This window comes from Triturus cristatus, chromosome 11 (genome assembly GCF_964204655.1).
Source record: "Triturus cristatus chromosome 11, aTriCri1.1, whole genome shotgun sequence".
Taxonomy (NCBI): Eukaryota; Metazoa; Chordata; class Amphibia; order Caudata; family Salamandridae; genus Triturus; species Triturus cristatus.
In genome coordinates, this window is record NC_140594.1 from 275,734,923 (window position 1) to 275,750,646 (window position 15,724).

The 15,724-nt window shown below is 48.0% G+C and overlaps 1 protein-coding gene across 1 annotated transcript in view; it reads right to left on the reverse strand.

The window, feature by feature from the left end:
• The window catches only part of LOC146784016 (telomerase protein component 1-like), a 109,634-nt gene that overhangs the window by 63,512 nt on the left and 30,398 nt on the right, over positions 1 to 15,724 (reverse strand). Inside the window, exons 3-5 of the mRNA XM_085633843.1 lie at positions 7,140 to 7,324; positions 5,676 to 6,003; positions 4,642 to 4,769 (exon numbers count right to left, since the gene is read on the reverse strand). Of these exons, the coding sequence (XP_085489969.1) occupies positions 4,642 to 4,769; positions 5,676 to 6,003; positions 7,140 to 7,324 (641 nt within the window). The remainder of the gene's footprint in view (positions 1 to 4,641; positions 4,770 to 5,675; positions 6,004 to 7,139; positions 7,325 to 15,724) is intronic.

The window sequence follows — 15,724 nt, forward strand, 5'->3', positions numbered from 1 at the left end:
AAGCAATAGGTGTATCACCTGCCTCTTAAAAAGGACATTACCACTTCGAACTCCGTGGTTGCAAGGCACTGCCGGGTGGGCTCTGAATGGGTAGTAAGGGTGACGGTGACACCCTGCAGCTCGGTACAGGATCTGGGTATATGAGGCTGAGAAGGGCTACTATGATATGACAGAGCCCTTTCCACCTTCACTGAGCATCACAGCGCAGGATCCTACTTGGCGCTTCAGCTGCATTAGATTATGGGCCAGTAACCCACTTCTCTAACCCAAGCTCTGGCCAAAGGAGGCCTTTTATGTCAAATATAACACTGAGACACCCAACGCTGTCTATACTTCTACTAGATATTAATCATTTAATAATGTAGATGGCCTAAAAAGCAGCCACTTCTTTGTGCTAGCATCCTCGTCGTCCTCTCCCTTATTTCCTTGGTCTTTCTCACCCCGCTCACTGCCTTCTGGGCGGTGGGTCATTTCAGTGATGTGGGTGATGCCAATAGAGATGGAGGGATTACAATGACTTCTGCTTATCTTGAAATCCCCTTTTGAGTCATTGAACTCTGCTAAAGGGGCAGAATTGTGCATCAGCACAGACGCTGGTCAGCTCTCTGGTGCTTTATCCTTACTTCATGTCCAAAGGAAGCAGCCTTGAGCAGCTGCACGTGCACTGTCTGTGCCTTACAAGAGACTGCGTCACGCAGCAGGGCATGATGGGAATGTTTAAATCCTTGCTTCAAGTGTAAACAATATAGTGTCACACGACCAGCCCATGATCATCTGCCCTAATCGGAAGCACATCCAAGGTCTACCAGCTTCTAATCAACCATAACAGTGTGTGACAAAGAACAGTTTGGGTGACCTATCAGACACTACAGTTACAGCGCCCTATTCCGTCTTTTTTAATTACCTAGGCCTGAATACTGATTTGTCACCTCTAATTGATTGAGGTACAAGACTCAGACCCCTGCCTCTGGTTCACTGGTTCATGCAGACTTACCGGCCCGTGTATGCTTTCTCGATATTTGGCGCGATATTACATTAGCACGGTATTCCCTGCTTGATAATACTGACCCGCATCAGACCTACACCCTTAGGTTAGAGGTATGGGAGTGACGGAAGCATCAGTGGCCTCTGTTCCCTGCGTGCACTGCTAACCCTGAGGCCCCGCACTGCCCCAGGCCGGAGTTATTTATTTAATTTTCACTGTTGGGAAATAAGGTTTTCATTTTCAGTCAATAGTGCTAATCTGGAAGGAAGCTGCCAATACCAGTGCGGATGCCAGGAGCAGACGTGATGGATTAGAAAAGATGCAGCTCAAGTGAAAGGAGTAAAGAGCCAGACAGCACATCGCCGGCCAGTCATTGTCATGAGTATGTTGAATCCTGATGTCCTTGTAAGAAGACATCCGGGCCCACCACACTCGCAGTTTTAAGATGTAAAGTAACGTCATTTTAAGTTACAACTTAGATTTTGACATGGATGTGAATTGCCACACATAAGAGGAAAGTTCATGCAATTTTGTTTAATGTTATTTGTGTATTTTTGTATTGTCTATCATATAGAAATCAATAAAAACATATTACATTTAAAACCAACTTGAAATACAGTGTGACATTGTACAATGGCATGGCTGATAAGCCCCTTAGCATCTCCACAATCCACAAAACCAATAACTCTCTGGGACCCTGAGAGTGAGGTAAGGTGGCAGGTAGCTTGTCAAAAGTTGCAAGAAGGGCGGGGCGTTGCATCAGAGCCTCTAGCGCTGCATCTTACTTGGCGGATTGGGAATAGGTTACTCAGAGCGATAGTATGTATTTGTAGGAAAGTAGGATCTGCTTCTATGGTTACCCCCACTTTTTGCCTGGTGCTACGCTGCATTTGACTAGTCTGACTGGGATCCTATTAATCAGGACCCCAGTCTATCTGCTTTCTCCATAAATTATTATGTTCAGTACTTAGGTAAAACCCAGACTGGATACTGGGGTACCCTTATAAGTCCCTTATATATGGTACCCATGTACCCAGGGCATAGGTACCCAAAAGGTCTCCCATGGGCTGAAGCATGTACTATGCCACCCATGAGAGACCATTCAAAATGGAACTACAGGCCTGCCATTGCAGCCTGTGTAAGTTGGTGCTTGCACCACTTACTAAAGATATAGGTTTCCTATATCTAGGGTCACTGCACTTAAAACCTATAAGTCAGCCCTCTAGCAGGCCTTTGCAATTCTGAAGGCAGGGTGCTTGGTTCTAAGTGAGAAGGAGCCCCTGCATGAGCAGGACACCCCTACAGCCTACGGAGTCCATTCTCCTGGGTTGTCAGTGAAGCAGCCGTATACAGAGGGGCACCGAAAAATTACGCGAGGACCATCTCGAAACTAGCTGCAACGAATCCTATCAAGTTTGTGGGAGGCATGATTCCAAGCACTGGAGGAGCCCTCCGTTAGGCTCTCAGTTTTCCCGGTACCAGCCTTCTTGACCCGGACAGCACAAAATGGTTGCTGCCGACCAGAGTCATGATTCTGCCCTCCTGATGCTCAGCCAAGCTCGTGCAGGGGAAGGTACAACAATAGGCATCCTGCCACAGGGAGGTGTGAGCACCTCTCAGACAGGATTTAGTGTATTGGGGTAGGGTGTGCGCGCTGGCCAGCGCCACTCAGTCTGCATGAGGGGCACATTTGGTGTCCCCATGCATAGTCCAGTTCAAACCAGTACTGGGAGCCGTTGGCTCTTGCTCTGGTGCAAAACTGGACAAAGGGCAGGGGAGTAACCTCCCCGCTGTCCAGAGCCTCCCCTGGGAGGGTCCCCTGAATCGTCCCAACCCTTTCCTTAGGGTACTTAAGGGCTTACCTGGGTGTAGGTCCCTAGATTCATAGTGGGACATGATTCAGAGCAGACACCACTTCTTCTTCTACCATCTGGGAACTCTGGATTTCGCTGGACTTCGTTCGGGCTCGACTTCGTCTCCCTTTCAGTCTGCTGCATCATCTGTGCCTGTGCACCATACAGGAACCTTCCAAGTACTTTGGGCATCAAAGACACCTGAAGGAATCTCTCTTGGAGTGAAGGAGTCACTCCCCTGCATTCGCAGGCACCGCAACTAAGTCGACCGGTCTGCTGATCCTGAGCTCCTTCAGACTCCGTATGGTTCTGCCACACAGGTGGTGGTTCTCCAGGACTCCCAAGGCCTGCCCTGCCCTCTCACCAAGTTTGAGGCCAGTATCCCTTGTGGGGGTTGCAATAACCAAACCCTTGTGCACAACGTTAACTTGCAGTTGCAAAAGCTTGTTGGCTTCCTTCCAAGAAGATCTTCGGTCTCCAAGTAGCCCCAACCTCAAGCACCTCAAGTGACCAAAGTCTTTGTCCACATTGCATTGTGTGCACCGTGGCCTGCATCTTTTGGTGCGCTGCTCGAGGTCCTCTCGCACCTCCTGTGCCTTTGGGTCCATTTGAGGGTCACACTTATTTCTTTTGGGCTCCACAAATTGCTTGGGGCCTACTCTGACTCCCCTGCTTGTGGTGAGTCCCCTGGACCTTGCTGGTCCCAATGTTGCTCCTTCTTCAACTCCTGCATTGGTTGCATTTGCCAAGACTTGTTGGTGTTCCCGTCGGACATCAACCCTTCAGCACTTGACATCCTGTGTGGGACAGCTTGTGCATGGCTCCTGGTCTTCCTCAGTATCGCCTGGTCCTCATAGCTACAGAGTCAAGGTCACCGTCAACTCTCCTGCAGCTCCCGACATTGGTGGGCATTCGTCTCCCAGATCTCCTGGTCACTCATGAGTGACATAGACTCTGTCCCATCTGCTTTCAGGTACCTCTCAACTAGTATCCACCTTCGGATTCCACGGGACACTTTCTCCTTCTCCAGCAGCGGCACTTCCCTGAAGTCCTCCTTTGGGGTTGACTGCGGTTTCCGACACCATTTCTCACGTATGCACCTGGCTTCCCTGGTGTAGGTAATGTGGGTACTAGGATATCCACAGGTGGGGTGGCTCTCCAACCTTCTGTCTTCCACAATGTTTCTTCTGGGTCCACTGGGAAGGGTCCTTAATCTCAAAAAATCCAACTGTGACTTACCCGTAGAGTTGTACAGAGCACGGGGTTGTGTTCCCACATTGCACACACTCTCCGTGGGGTTCTTAGTCACTCACCTTGGGTGGTTCCTTGGGTCTCCAACACTTCTATGTCCTCTCGACATTGTCTTGACCCAAGTCGTGGTTCTTATACCACTTTCTCAGTATATGGTTTAGTCCCCCCCTGGGGTCTACTGTGTATTTCGTGCTATTTACTGTATTTCTATGCAAAGTATTGTGTGCATTGTGTTTATCTCCATGTAGGAGATATCTAAACGTGTTCGAAAGTATTATATAATAAATACATATTTTTATAAATACCATGTGAGGTTCTTTTTCACTTAATCTATACTATAAGATTGCATTCTGGTAAAACAAGCTGCGTTACACTCCTGAACTACGCCTGAAGGCTGTTCTCCACTGCTACCACTTAGAGAGCTTTCTAAGGTTGTCTAAGACCTCTGAAATCATTATAAGGGTTGTCTGGACTGGTGCAAGGTGCCTACTTACATAAGTGGACATCATATACCAGGCCAGCTTCTCACACTCTTCCAATGCTGGATCTTACCAAGAGGGCTGGGATTGGCCAGCTCGTTGAGCCAGAACTTGCTGATAGTCTGGGAAGGTCTCGGAAATTCTTTTCTCCAAGAACTGGAGCACTGAGGAAGAAAAATGTTCCAAACCTTCGAGCTGTACCTGCAGGAGAGAGTATGTGTAAGTAAGGGCAAGAGAATCCAGAGGAAACAGCTTACCTAAGACATGATTGTGCAAGCATGTGAGTACCATGAATATGCAGCACTTTTTACTGTGGGGCAGATCAATCCCTTTTGAGATACTTAGGAGGTTCCAGGAAATGTATGTAGATCTCTACATCACTGGATTGGGAGAGGATGGGGACTCTGTTGTCAAGACTCCTTCCAGGAGTGTCTGCCCTACTTAGCAGGGCTTCTGTTGTGTGTTTACCCCTACAATTGGCCTGGATACTCTTTAGCACTCCAGCAATGAGGGCTTCCTCTGGCAGTGTCCACTCTACACTTTAGGATTTCTGCAGTGTGACTTTCCACAAACATTGGCCTGTGTCCTCTGTAGAACTCCATCAGTGAGGGCTTCCTTAAGCAATGTCCACCCTACTCTGTAGGACCTCTGCATGTCTTTACCCCTAACATTGGCCTGTGTGCCCTGTAGATTGACAACAAGGGCTTCCTCTGGCAGTGTAAAGGCTGCTCCCCGGGATTGCTGTGGTGTGACCTCCCCCTAACAATAGCCATTGTACTGTAGGCACTCCACATGTGATGGTCTCCTCCACCAGTGCCCACTCTGTCTGTAGGACTTCAACAATGCGGGACGTTCCCAATTGATGCTCTTCTTATGCTAAAGGACACCAGTAAGGTCAGTCCTACTTCACCTCCCCCCTCCACATCCCTAGGACCTTGTGTATTCTCCATCAATATTAGCTTCCTCCTAGCAGTGCCGGGAATGCCTCCTTCTACACATGCTTCCTAGAATGTGTAGATTGCTTGAGACAATGTTCCTAAATCATGGTAACTAGTCATGCTAATATGTTTTGTTAAATAACAGGTTTCAATCTAACTCCTTACTCACCTTTTGCATTCCTGAGCTTACGTCAGTGCCTTTCACTTGGCAATGATAAAGTAGTGTTTGTTCCTTGGGGAACCGGCAGCACACCTTTTCCTTCAGAGCATGCAGGAATTCCTGACTCCTGGTGCTGCCATCTTGAAAGCGCGTCAGCATGTCTGCTGGAAGCTTCTTGATAAACGAGGGGTCACGGAAGCAGAAGAGCGCATTGGGGTTGCAGCTGCGGTAGGCTCCATGCACGATCTCCATGCCAGTGACAGACATCCCTGGCACCCACTGGTACTGTTCCCGGATCTCCACCGAAACATCCTCAGTTGTTGGGACCCAGCCCACCCTAAAGGGTCAATGAGAAGAGGAATTTAGGTTCATGCTATATCGTGATACATGGACATAGCTCACTGGTAGGCACCCTAGACATGAGACATGTGAAAAGGACTCTCTGCCGCTCACAGGTACTGTAGAGAGGAGACCTATATAACCTCAAAACAACTTACACTGAGGCCAGGCTGCCCTCCAATAGGCACCCTGTGGCTGAGGTACTTGAAATGGCAATGCTTCTCATTCTGATGCCATGTGACTGCCTTTCCACCAGGCTTGCTACAGGTGGGACACATAAACACCTTACACAATGTCCTGCCACACTTCACTTACAGGCACCCTAGAGCTGAGACCCATGAAATCTCCGACTTGTGCTACGTAAGACTGTAGTCACAATCATACCAGGGGTAAGATACAAGGAATCTCCAGGTACCATATACAATCTCCTGGCCACACCCCACTCACTGGCTCCTTTCCTTTATGAGGCACACAAAAACACAATGCTTCTCATCCCAATGACCTTCCATGCAATATCACGTTCACAAACACCCTGGTGATAGGAACCCAGAAGTCCTAAGGCCCTACAACATGCTGTCCTGGCAGACTCTACTCACGCCCCTCCCCCCCATCCCAAAGTGTAAAGTACAAGGCAACTCACAGCCAAGCAACTTGATTTATTGCCACGGTCTACTCACAAGCAGCCGACCAGGCCTGAAAGCAGCCCAGGGGACAGGCTCATTGGCACACACATACGTTTGTGTTGTTGCGTAGCACCACTACTGGGTATTCTGGTAGTCACTAAAACATGACATCCTGCCCAATGGAGGGACAGAACGACCAGGAGCGCAGGATGCCCTCTGGCCCTCAGAGTGAACTCCCTAGAAGGGGGGTCTGCGTTCTGGGCTGCAGGGTCTCTCCTCACCCTTGCAGGCCACCATCATTTAATCCTGGGAGTGAGTGGCCTGGAGGGCAGGGTCTGAGCACTAAGAGTGGACATCATATATCTCAAAGGGAGTGAGGGTCTTGTAGTCTGTTGTCTCTCAGCCTTGAGAAGCGACAAACTGCTTAAGAGACGACTTAAGAAATAAGATGAGGGGGCAGACTCAAAGAGCTTAGTGCCTTTTGTATCTTTCAGTTCCAATGGTGACATACCGGCTTCCAACCAAGACCAGCATTAGTGGGTTTCCATGTGTGTCCTGCTGACAACGGTCCAGTTCTTCCAGACATGTTGCGATGATGGTGGTGGAAGAGGAATCCTTGGGCACGCCCCAGCGGAGGTCACATTCCACGAGAGACAGCCCCCGTGCCTCACACCACTCCCTCAGCTTTGGAAACACCTAAAGAGGAGATAACAGTTAAACTCGACCACCATTGACCTGGCAAAAGTATCAAGCACACCAAGGACTTCCGGGTCACTGTACGTCCCTTGTATTTGTCATCTTCAACTCACACAGGAGCTTTTTCTACTTCCAGGTTAAGATGTCAAAGTTCTTGGTTAACAAAACAAATTATTGAGCTCTACTTGTCCAATCTGATGAATTCGCCACAACTTCAAGTCCCATTGCAGACCAACAGTCACATTTATGCTTGGGACTGTCAGCAGTTTGAACACTGCTGCCTTGGAAGAATGGATGGCGAGAATTCTGTTTATGAATTAAAGTTCCATGGAGACTGTGATTTCTTTTTTTTCCACTCAAGTGTGATAGTCAATAAACGACCCTCTTGCCCCTAACCTCCTAGCTAGCAATGTCCCAGCAGTATTTCACTCAGGTGGGAGATAGAATGAAGTGGGTGGCGTGAAACAACAGTACCATGAAAATTTAAATCCAGCTCATGCAGACATGACAAGGTCATTGAGACACAAATCAATGAGCCGCCATCTTGATTCTGTGTAAGCCTGGACAAAGCACTACGCTAGCGTAGTTTGCGCTATTTCGCACTACGAGAATTGCACTTAACACAGGTCAAACACATGTAGCGTAGCGCAACGGTAATTTTTTGCTTGATCGCGGTCCTCAACGTCAAGTTGGCGACCGCGAGCAAGCGAAATGACATCCCGGCGAGACTTTTGCCTCGTTTGCGATGAGCAACATCAAGTTGCCGATCGCGAGCATGGAAAATAAACCTCCCGGCGAGCTTCTCAACGCGGGGAGGGAGGGAGAGAAAGAGGGAGAGAGGGAGAGAGAGAGAGAGAGAGAGAGAGGGAGGGGAGGGAGAGGGGGAGGGAGGGAGAGAGAGAGAGAGAGAGAGAGAGAGAGAGAGAGAGAGAGAGAGAGAGAGAGAGAGAGAGAGCGTGAACATCTGGTATGAGATCAAGGTACAGCTCCAGATTGTATACAGTAGGAAGGGGGGTCGAGGTTACTATCATGAAGGCTGCCAGTGCACTGTATGAACTGTGATAGATATCCTTAACTGATATGCATATATGAGATGGTTGGAACTTAAACTGGGATGCATTTTTTGCTCCTTTGCACAAACACGAGTAGACTTCTTGGGAGGTGGTTTCTGCCCCGGTTTAAGGTCTTTGGTATTACAGGTTTCAAGGATGCCTTGTCATTGTCCTTCAGGACTGATCTTCCATCGGCATATAGTCCTGTAGTAACATATATTTGGTCAACATGACAACTAAGAAGGAAAATGCAGTCATGAGTCACTCTTTTCTATTAATCCTTAATGTCTGAATAAGGTCTAGGAATGTTTATAACCCGCGCAGGTGATAACTGTTTTAACATAATGTCACTAGTTAGGGATGTTTTTATGTTTACTCGTGTTTTAATTGAATGTGCTTATATAGTTTGGCTTTTTATCTAAAGCAATAAACTGTAGATGGAATTTCCGAGGTAAGGGCAGTACCTACGCTCCGGCCAAGGCACTGGGCTCAACCATCTCGTAGGCCATTGCCAATGGGCGTTAAAAAGACAAACATGGGGGGGATGTCCCTAGGTCCGGATGCTCTGAAATTACCCCAACCTTGCCGTGAGAGCGCAGCCTAACTTACTCGTCACCAGAAAAAGAAAGAAAAATAGTTTTTTTTTAATTAGACATCTATTGAATGGGTAACAAGTGCTTTGTCAATCGAATAATGCGTAATGGGGTGAAGTCGAACTGCAGAAACTTTTCAACCAACCCTTACCAATCCCCACTGTTCCACCAACAATTTCACTCTCTGTTTCCTCCGCTACCAGTAAATCCACCAGATGACGAACAGGAAATATTGTACATTGCCTACACAATCAGAGTAAGATCCCACTAGATACCGTCTTCGGGCTAAAAGTTCTCCAATGAGAATTAAACTTAAATGGAGCCATGGCTTGGTCGACATTACTTGTACTCAAACTTTAGACGAACACATGACCTGTGAGTTCTGATAACCACGAACTAACACATCAATTGAACCATATGCCCCCAGTACACCTAAAGAAGGCTTCGAGGGGCTGGAAGACTTTCAACCATTGGTAAAGTATGTATGCATACTATCAAGCAAGGGTGGGAAACTAATGCAAAAGTTGCGAACAAAGGGCCAGTTTGACATGGTCTCCAGTTATAAACTTGAAACTCTTTAGTTTACACATACTTGTAGTTTACTACTTTTGGTATTCTACGGCATCCTATGCAACTCATGCCGAAATATTCATGTTACATATATTTGTACGAAATGTATACGAATTGATGGCATACCAGTGCTCTGATAACCCTGCTCTGGGGTAATGCATACAGAGCTTGCAATTCACACGTGTATGATTGTTAAAATTTTTGAAATATTTTAGTTTTTATGCACTGTTTTTTCAAAGAAATGATTTGTTTATACTCGTAGCCCCCCTTCCAGCATAAATCCTGTAAAACTGGACAAATTAAGGACTTTTGCTATTCTTTCTTAACACTTGTTTGAAAATGTAGATGCCAAGATAAGTGCAAGTAACGCATTTGTAAAAGTATGAGAATGCCAAAAACGCCGATACTTTGCAGGTGGCACTACCTCTCCTAGGTCATCCCTTAGATAACTTTCTATATCTGCCTATGTGTGTAACTTAAATTAAAATGATTATATGCCTAAGGTGCCCCTATGTCCCACGCATTATGTACATATATTTTTTACAAGCTCACAGTATATGACGGTTCTCACTATAGGACCGTTGGCCCCCTACGGTGCGCGTGCATACACCGCTTTTTCTAGGCATACGTTTTAAAAGTCTTTTCTGAAAAAGACCAGAATGTTATTTAGTTCACTTAAAGTGAATGCTGGAACCCTGTTATATGTTTGAGGGCAGATAAGATGATTTGCATAAAAACACGTCAGCTTACCACCTCAGTATAATGCATTTAGCTCGCATCTGACTGTGCATAATGTATTACATACAGGCGATGCTTCACAGAGAGCTTTAGCGGGATCTTACAATGGAGGGTAAACCCCCAAGGCCCCTTTTAGAATAGTGTGTAAAACTGCGAGTCCGATATATGAGCACGCATTGACAAAGTCCAGAGGGGTTCATAGTGACCACACCGTCATCCGCTTCAGTCAACACGCATACACAGACGTCACCCAAAGATTACACTGACACTTTATTTGTGGGTGAAGAACTGCTGCAGGTTTATTTCATACAACACAGTATGATAATAAAATTGGGTTATCTTACGGGCGATCCAGGGCAGGCAGCCCCTTGCTGCTCCGCCCGCCTGGTGAGCCAGCACACACGGTGGGTCGATGCCCGGCAGTGTGGCACATAATTATTTACAGATCATCCACTGGGTCACGTGATCTGTCTCCTACTCCCGCCCCTTCCGACAGGGGCGGAGCGTGTTGTGGCACACCCCCGGTTGGTCAGGCCCCCCAACCGCCCGAAGGACTAACGGGGCGCCGTCGCGGTCTTCCCAGAACCCCCTTCGGCTCCTGGACCTTGGCTCGGGCACCCTTACTGTGCCGGACAGGGGTACCCTTACTGTACCGCCTGTCGCAGAGGTACCCTTACTGTACCCGTCTGCATCCAGATCACCCTGTAACTCCGCCTGCAACGCAAAAAAGAAAACATTAAAACATTCCAATAACGCGCTGTGCCTGACACGTGGGGTAAGTGGAAAGGGTGGGATAACGCGTGTCCAGGCTGGAGCGGCGCGCAGGGATCAGAGGAGGAACTGGGCGAGAGGGCCTCCTAAGTAGAGGGGGCAAGCCGCGCCCCCCCCGCCCCCAACGGCCCGCCTCCAGCTCCACACTATTGGGGGTCATAACCCTAGTGGGCGTAGCCTCGCACGCGAGGCAGCAAGGGGGAAGGCTCCGACGGGCGGCCACTAGAGTGCTGCCCTGCTGATGTCCCACTGCTTGGAACGCGGGCAGCGGCATAGTGACCACACCGTCATCCGCTTCAGTCAACACGCATACACAGACGTCACCCAAAGATTACACTGACACTTTATTTGTGGGTGAAGAACTGCTGCAGGTTTATTTCATAAAACACAGTATGATAATAAAATTGGGTTATCTTACGGGCGATCCAGGGCAGGCAGCCCCTTGCTGCTCCGCCCGCCTGGTGAGCCAGCACACATGGTGGGTCGATGCCCGGCAGTGTGGCACATAATTATTTACAGATCATCCACTGGGTCACGTGATCTGTCTCCTACTCCCGCCCCTTCCGACAGGGGCGGAGCGTGTTGTGGCACACCCCCGGTTGGTCAGGCCCCCCAACCGCCCGAAGGACTAACGGGGCGCCGTCGCGGTCTTCCCAGAACCCCCTTCGGCTCCTGGACCTTGGCTCGGGCACCCTTACTGTGCCGGACAGGGGTACCCTTACTGTACCGCCTGTCGCAGAGGTACCCTTACTGTACCCGTCTGCATCCAGATCGCCCTGTAACTCCGCCACAGCTCTGGGGAGGCTACCGTCGCTGCCAGAGCCCCCCCTTCCTCCCTTTGCTGTTATATGTGCCCTGCCCCTGCAAGCCAGCTTAATGGGCTAAATTAGGGGTCCTGTTCTGTAACCCGTAAAAGACGGCATTAATTTGCAACATTCAAAGAAGCCCCAGGGCAGACGAACAAAGGATGTCTGTTGGCCCCACTGCCGTAAGCTTAGACGTGACTGGTGTTCCTAACCTTCTAAGCGAAGCCACAGCAGATCATCCTAACGTAATTATGGGAAGATCTAGCACCTGCATATGGAGCCAGAACTGAACCATAGCTGAATTCCTCAATCCATCGATTCCCTTCATATCCTAGCACGAAGTTTTTAATTTCCACTCTATCTACAAAGGTGATGTATTGATAGCGTCATGGTTCCTGAGTTGCTGCTGCTACTGCGGGGGTTGCATGATTTCTCGGCTGGGCAAAACATTGATAACGCAAGCCAATATGACTGACTGAGCTGCCGAAGGATACATCTCTCAGCTCGGGGACCCAAATATGTGAATGTTTCCCAACTCCCTGGCTCCAAGAAAGGCTGAGCGGGAAGAGCAACACCTAAATCTGTTTCTCAGGCTGGGAAATATGGCATTGGTACCAAGGCTTAGGTGAATTGGCACTTATGGACCTGCCATCCTATTGAGATTTTCCAATTGGCCAGCTTAGGTGCCTACCTGGCTTGTAATTGTGTTCCCAACAGCACAACAAGCAGGGTAAGGTAGCGTGTGATTCAGCCGCTTACCTACGTATATAAACACAAGCTGACATCACGGGTATATACATTTGCTTCCTTTCACAAGGTGTTTATCCTATTGCTTACTGCAAACTGACCCATATCTTAGACACATCTCCTCGTTTTTCGTTTTCGCCTTTCTACTTGCAAATTAAGTTACATTAAATTTGACGACAGAGTCTTATACTAGTCCCGCTGTCCAACCCAATCATTTCTTGCTCTCCCGTGGGACAGCGTATACAATTGCCTCGCTTGATGAATAGAAGCTAGCTTTCGGACTTTATTGCTGCTGGAAAGGATCAGGAGGTGTGCCTACAGTCCTTGTTATACCGGTGTTGCTGTGCTATAGGTAATTCGTGGTGCCGCCATAGTGGCTTGAAAATGAAACGTCATATTTTATCACATGATTTGCTGTGAACCCCAGTTATGATATCGTTCATATCAGCATAGTTGACAATGTCTCTATCTTGCCAATACCTGGGGCACGTCCGCCTTCATGCCGACATTACATCTGGCCAGCCAGCCACCCCCTAGGTGGAGGCTTGCACTCCCAAACTTCTGCTCGTGTAAAACCCGGCCCACCTCCAGTTCAGTGAAATTTAGTACTTCACGACACTGACAACCCCAGGGGCCAAATGCTGGGCTGTGCAAATGCGGCCCAAAACCACCATGAACAATTAGCTTGGAGTGGATGGGTGTTGCCTAGGCTGGCTGAGGGCAAAACTTTGACCATCACTCCTGGCCGGATGTGCCAACGCAGGTAGAAGAAAGAGTTATCCTGCCCTCCTTATTTCCTTTCCCAGTTCGACACAGGTCGAAGAAGAATGCCCCTTCCAGCAAGGTCACGGCCTTATCCCTGAAGCCTATCCATACAGCATTCTCCCGGAAATCTACAGCATTGCTTTGTAAGCGATATCCGGTTCCCAATTATTTGTGGTCGATATGCTCTTCCTCAGTTTGACCAAAATCGTAGCTAATCCTACGCCTGCCTAATTCCCAAGGCTGTCTGGTATAATGCTTTTGCCTGGAATTGCCCCCCCAAATGTGGCCTTGCACTGAACCTTCATCTGGCCCTGGCGCCTATCAAACCACAGTGACAGCCTGTGTCACCCTCATACAATACATAAACAAACCTCACAAGGTCGCAGAAGCGGCAAGCCAGGCTAAGTCTCGGTCAACCATGTCGCTCCGTGCTTTCCCTGGCCTCCCTGTGGAACAGGGAGAATAACCGCAAAGATGTTAAGTATGATAGACAAACCCAGGCCTTCCGCCTGTCTCAAAACCGCTCTTGCTGCTGCCTTCTTGTATAGACTAAGCTGCCACTATGACTGAGTTGCAGAAAAATATCACACCAGCTGTTTCCTAAAGCAAGGCTAAGGATGAAAGCCCGCCGCATCTCTTGACTTAAGCGTGGAACTACGCAATACCTTCAAGATGTTAAGTATGATACACAAACCCAAGCTCACAACTTGCCTCAACACAGCACAGGCTGCTGACTTTTCTATATACGCTAAGCCGTCACTATGACTAATTTGAGAAACCTTACCCCAGCTGTTTTTTAAAATAGCAAGGCGAAGATGAGAGACAGCAGCATCTCCTGACTCAAGCGTTGACTGACATCAATAACATTGGTTGCTCAATTTCTGTGTTACACCTTTCCACAAGCTGACCATTGCATCATGGTTGAGACTGGGATTTAGGCTGAACCTTGACATATTTGTACACCTGCTGCCAGGGTACATATATCTACCTATAGACCTGCCCTTATCCTGTTGCACCACTTGGGACACAACGTCGTCCCGTCGTACCCACCGGCATGGAACTAATGCCAACGAGATTCCCCCCTAGTACCAGATAATCCTTATAAATGCTGCATTTTGGGACAAAGATACCAGGGAATAAATGCAAGGGGGGGCTCTCGAGTGCGTGTGAACCCATGTCATTGCGATTAGTAACAGTTGCTCTGTTCGAGCTAGAACATGCGACTTTATTCCTTTAATCAATTAATCGGCAAAGCATGCCACTCCCCAACTTGGACATACACACAACCGCCTCTAGTGTCCTGCAATACCAGCTATCCCGAATCTGGCTGACGAAAACTACCATTGGCCAAAAGCTAAACTAGTAAAAACTATACCATATGTTTCTCAAAACGCTTACCATAGACCGTGATGAGTACAGACTCATCATAGATCACCCTGGCCCCCCAAACCTTTCCCAGGGAACTGGAGAAAAAATGAACTGGTGCAGCTCCTGCCAAGATTAGCAGCAGAGCGTGCTGGACCTGTTTGGAGCGGAAGGGTGCAGGATGAGTGTTGTGCGCACATTTGCTCGCAAAGTGCTCCAGAAATTACCCCTCTCCAACAGATGTATCTTTCTTGAACGACTGACAGGCGAAACCAAGGCAACCAGCAACAGCTGTATTTCCCAACAAATCATTCTTAGTCTGGGGAAACTGTATACAGTGAGAGGCTGGGCACAACTTCCTAAAACGTACAGTGAACTCAAAGAACAAGGTTGTATCGTTTATAACAGTGGCTGCTGCGAAGTAATGTCTGGGAGGGGGGGGGGGCTGATGCTCATTGGTAGGGGCTGTTTGTCCCTACTAGAGATAATTGCCCGACGTAAGTCAAACGTAAATCCTACTTAAAAAAGAGTGAACTCAATTGAAGATATGTATTGGTCACTTCAATTCAGTATGTGGTCAATAAACCACCAGTAGGTCAAACCCAAACACTATACGTATATATAATTCAGATCATAATAATAATTACATTATTATCTATAGTTTGGCAACATTTCCATTTGCAAGAACAAAACGTAGTGGCGCACAACCGTTGAGAAGCTCCAAGCACGTTCATAGTACATTAACCCAGGAAAGAAATCGTTCAGGGCTTTTTAATTTGTATTCATGCCTTGATGTGTATATAGGGGAACCGCCTTTAGAAAATAACCTCGTTGTTTGAAAGCACGTGTTTCATTCTTTCATTATATGATGCGCGTTCTGCTGAAAGACAGCACTGGCACTGTACTCCACTTCAACTCTGCCCCTGTGGCATCAAATCATATTACTGCTAAATTAACCGTTGTGAAAAACGCTGGCCTGGTAGCCCCATCCTG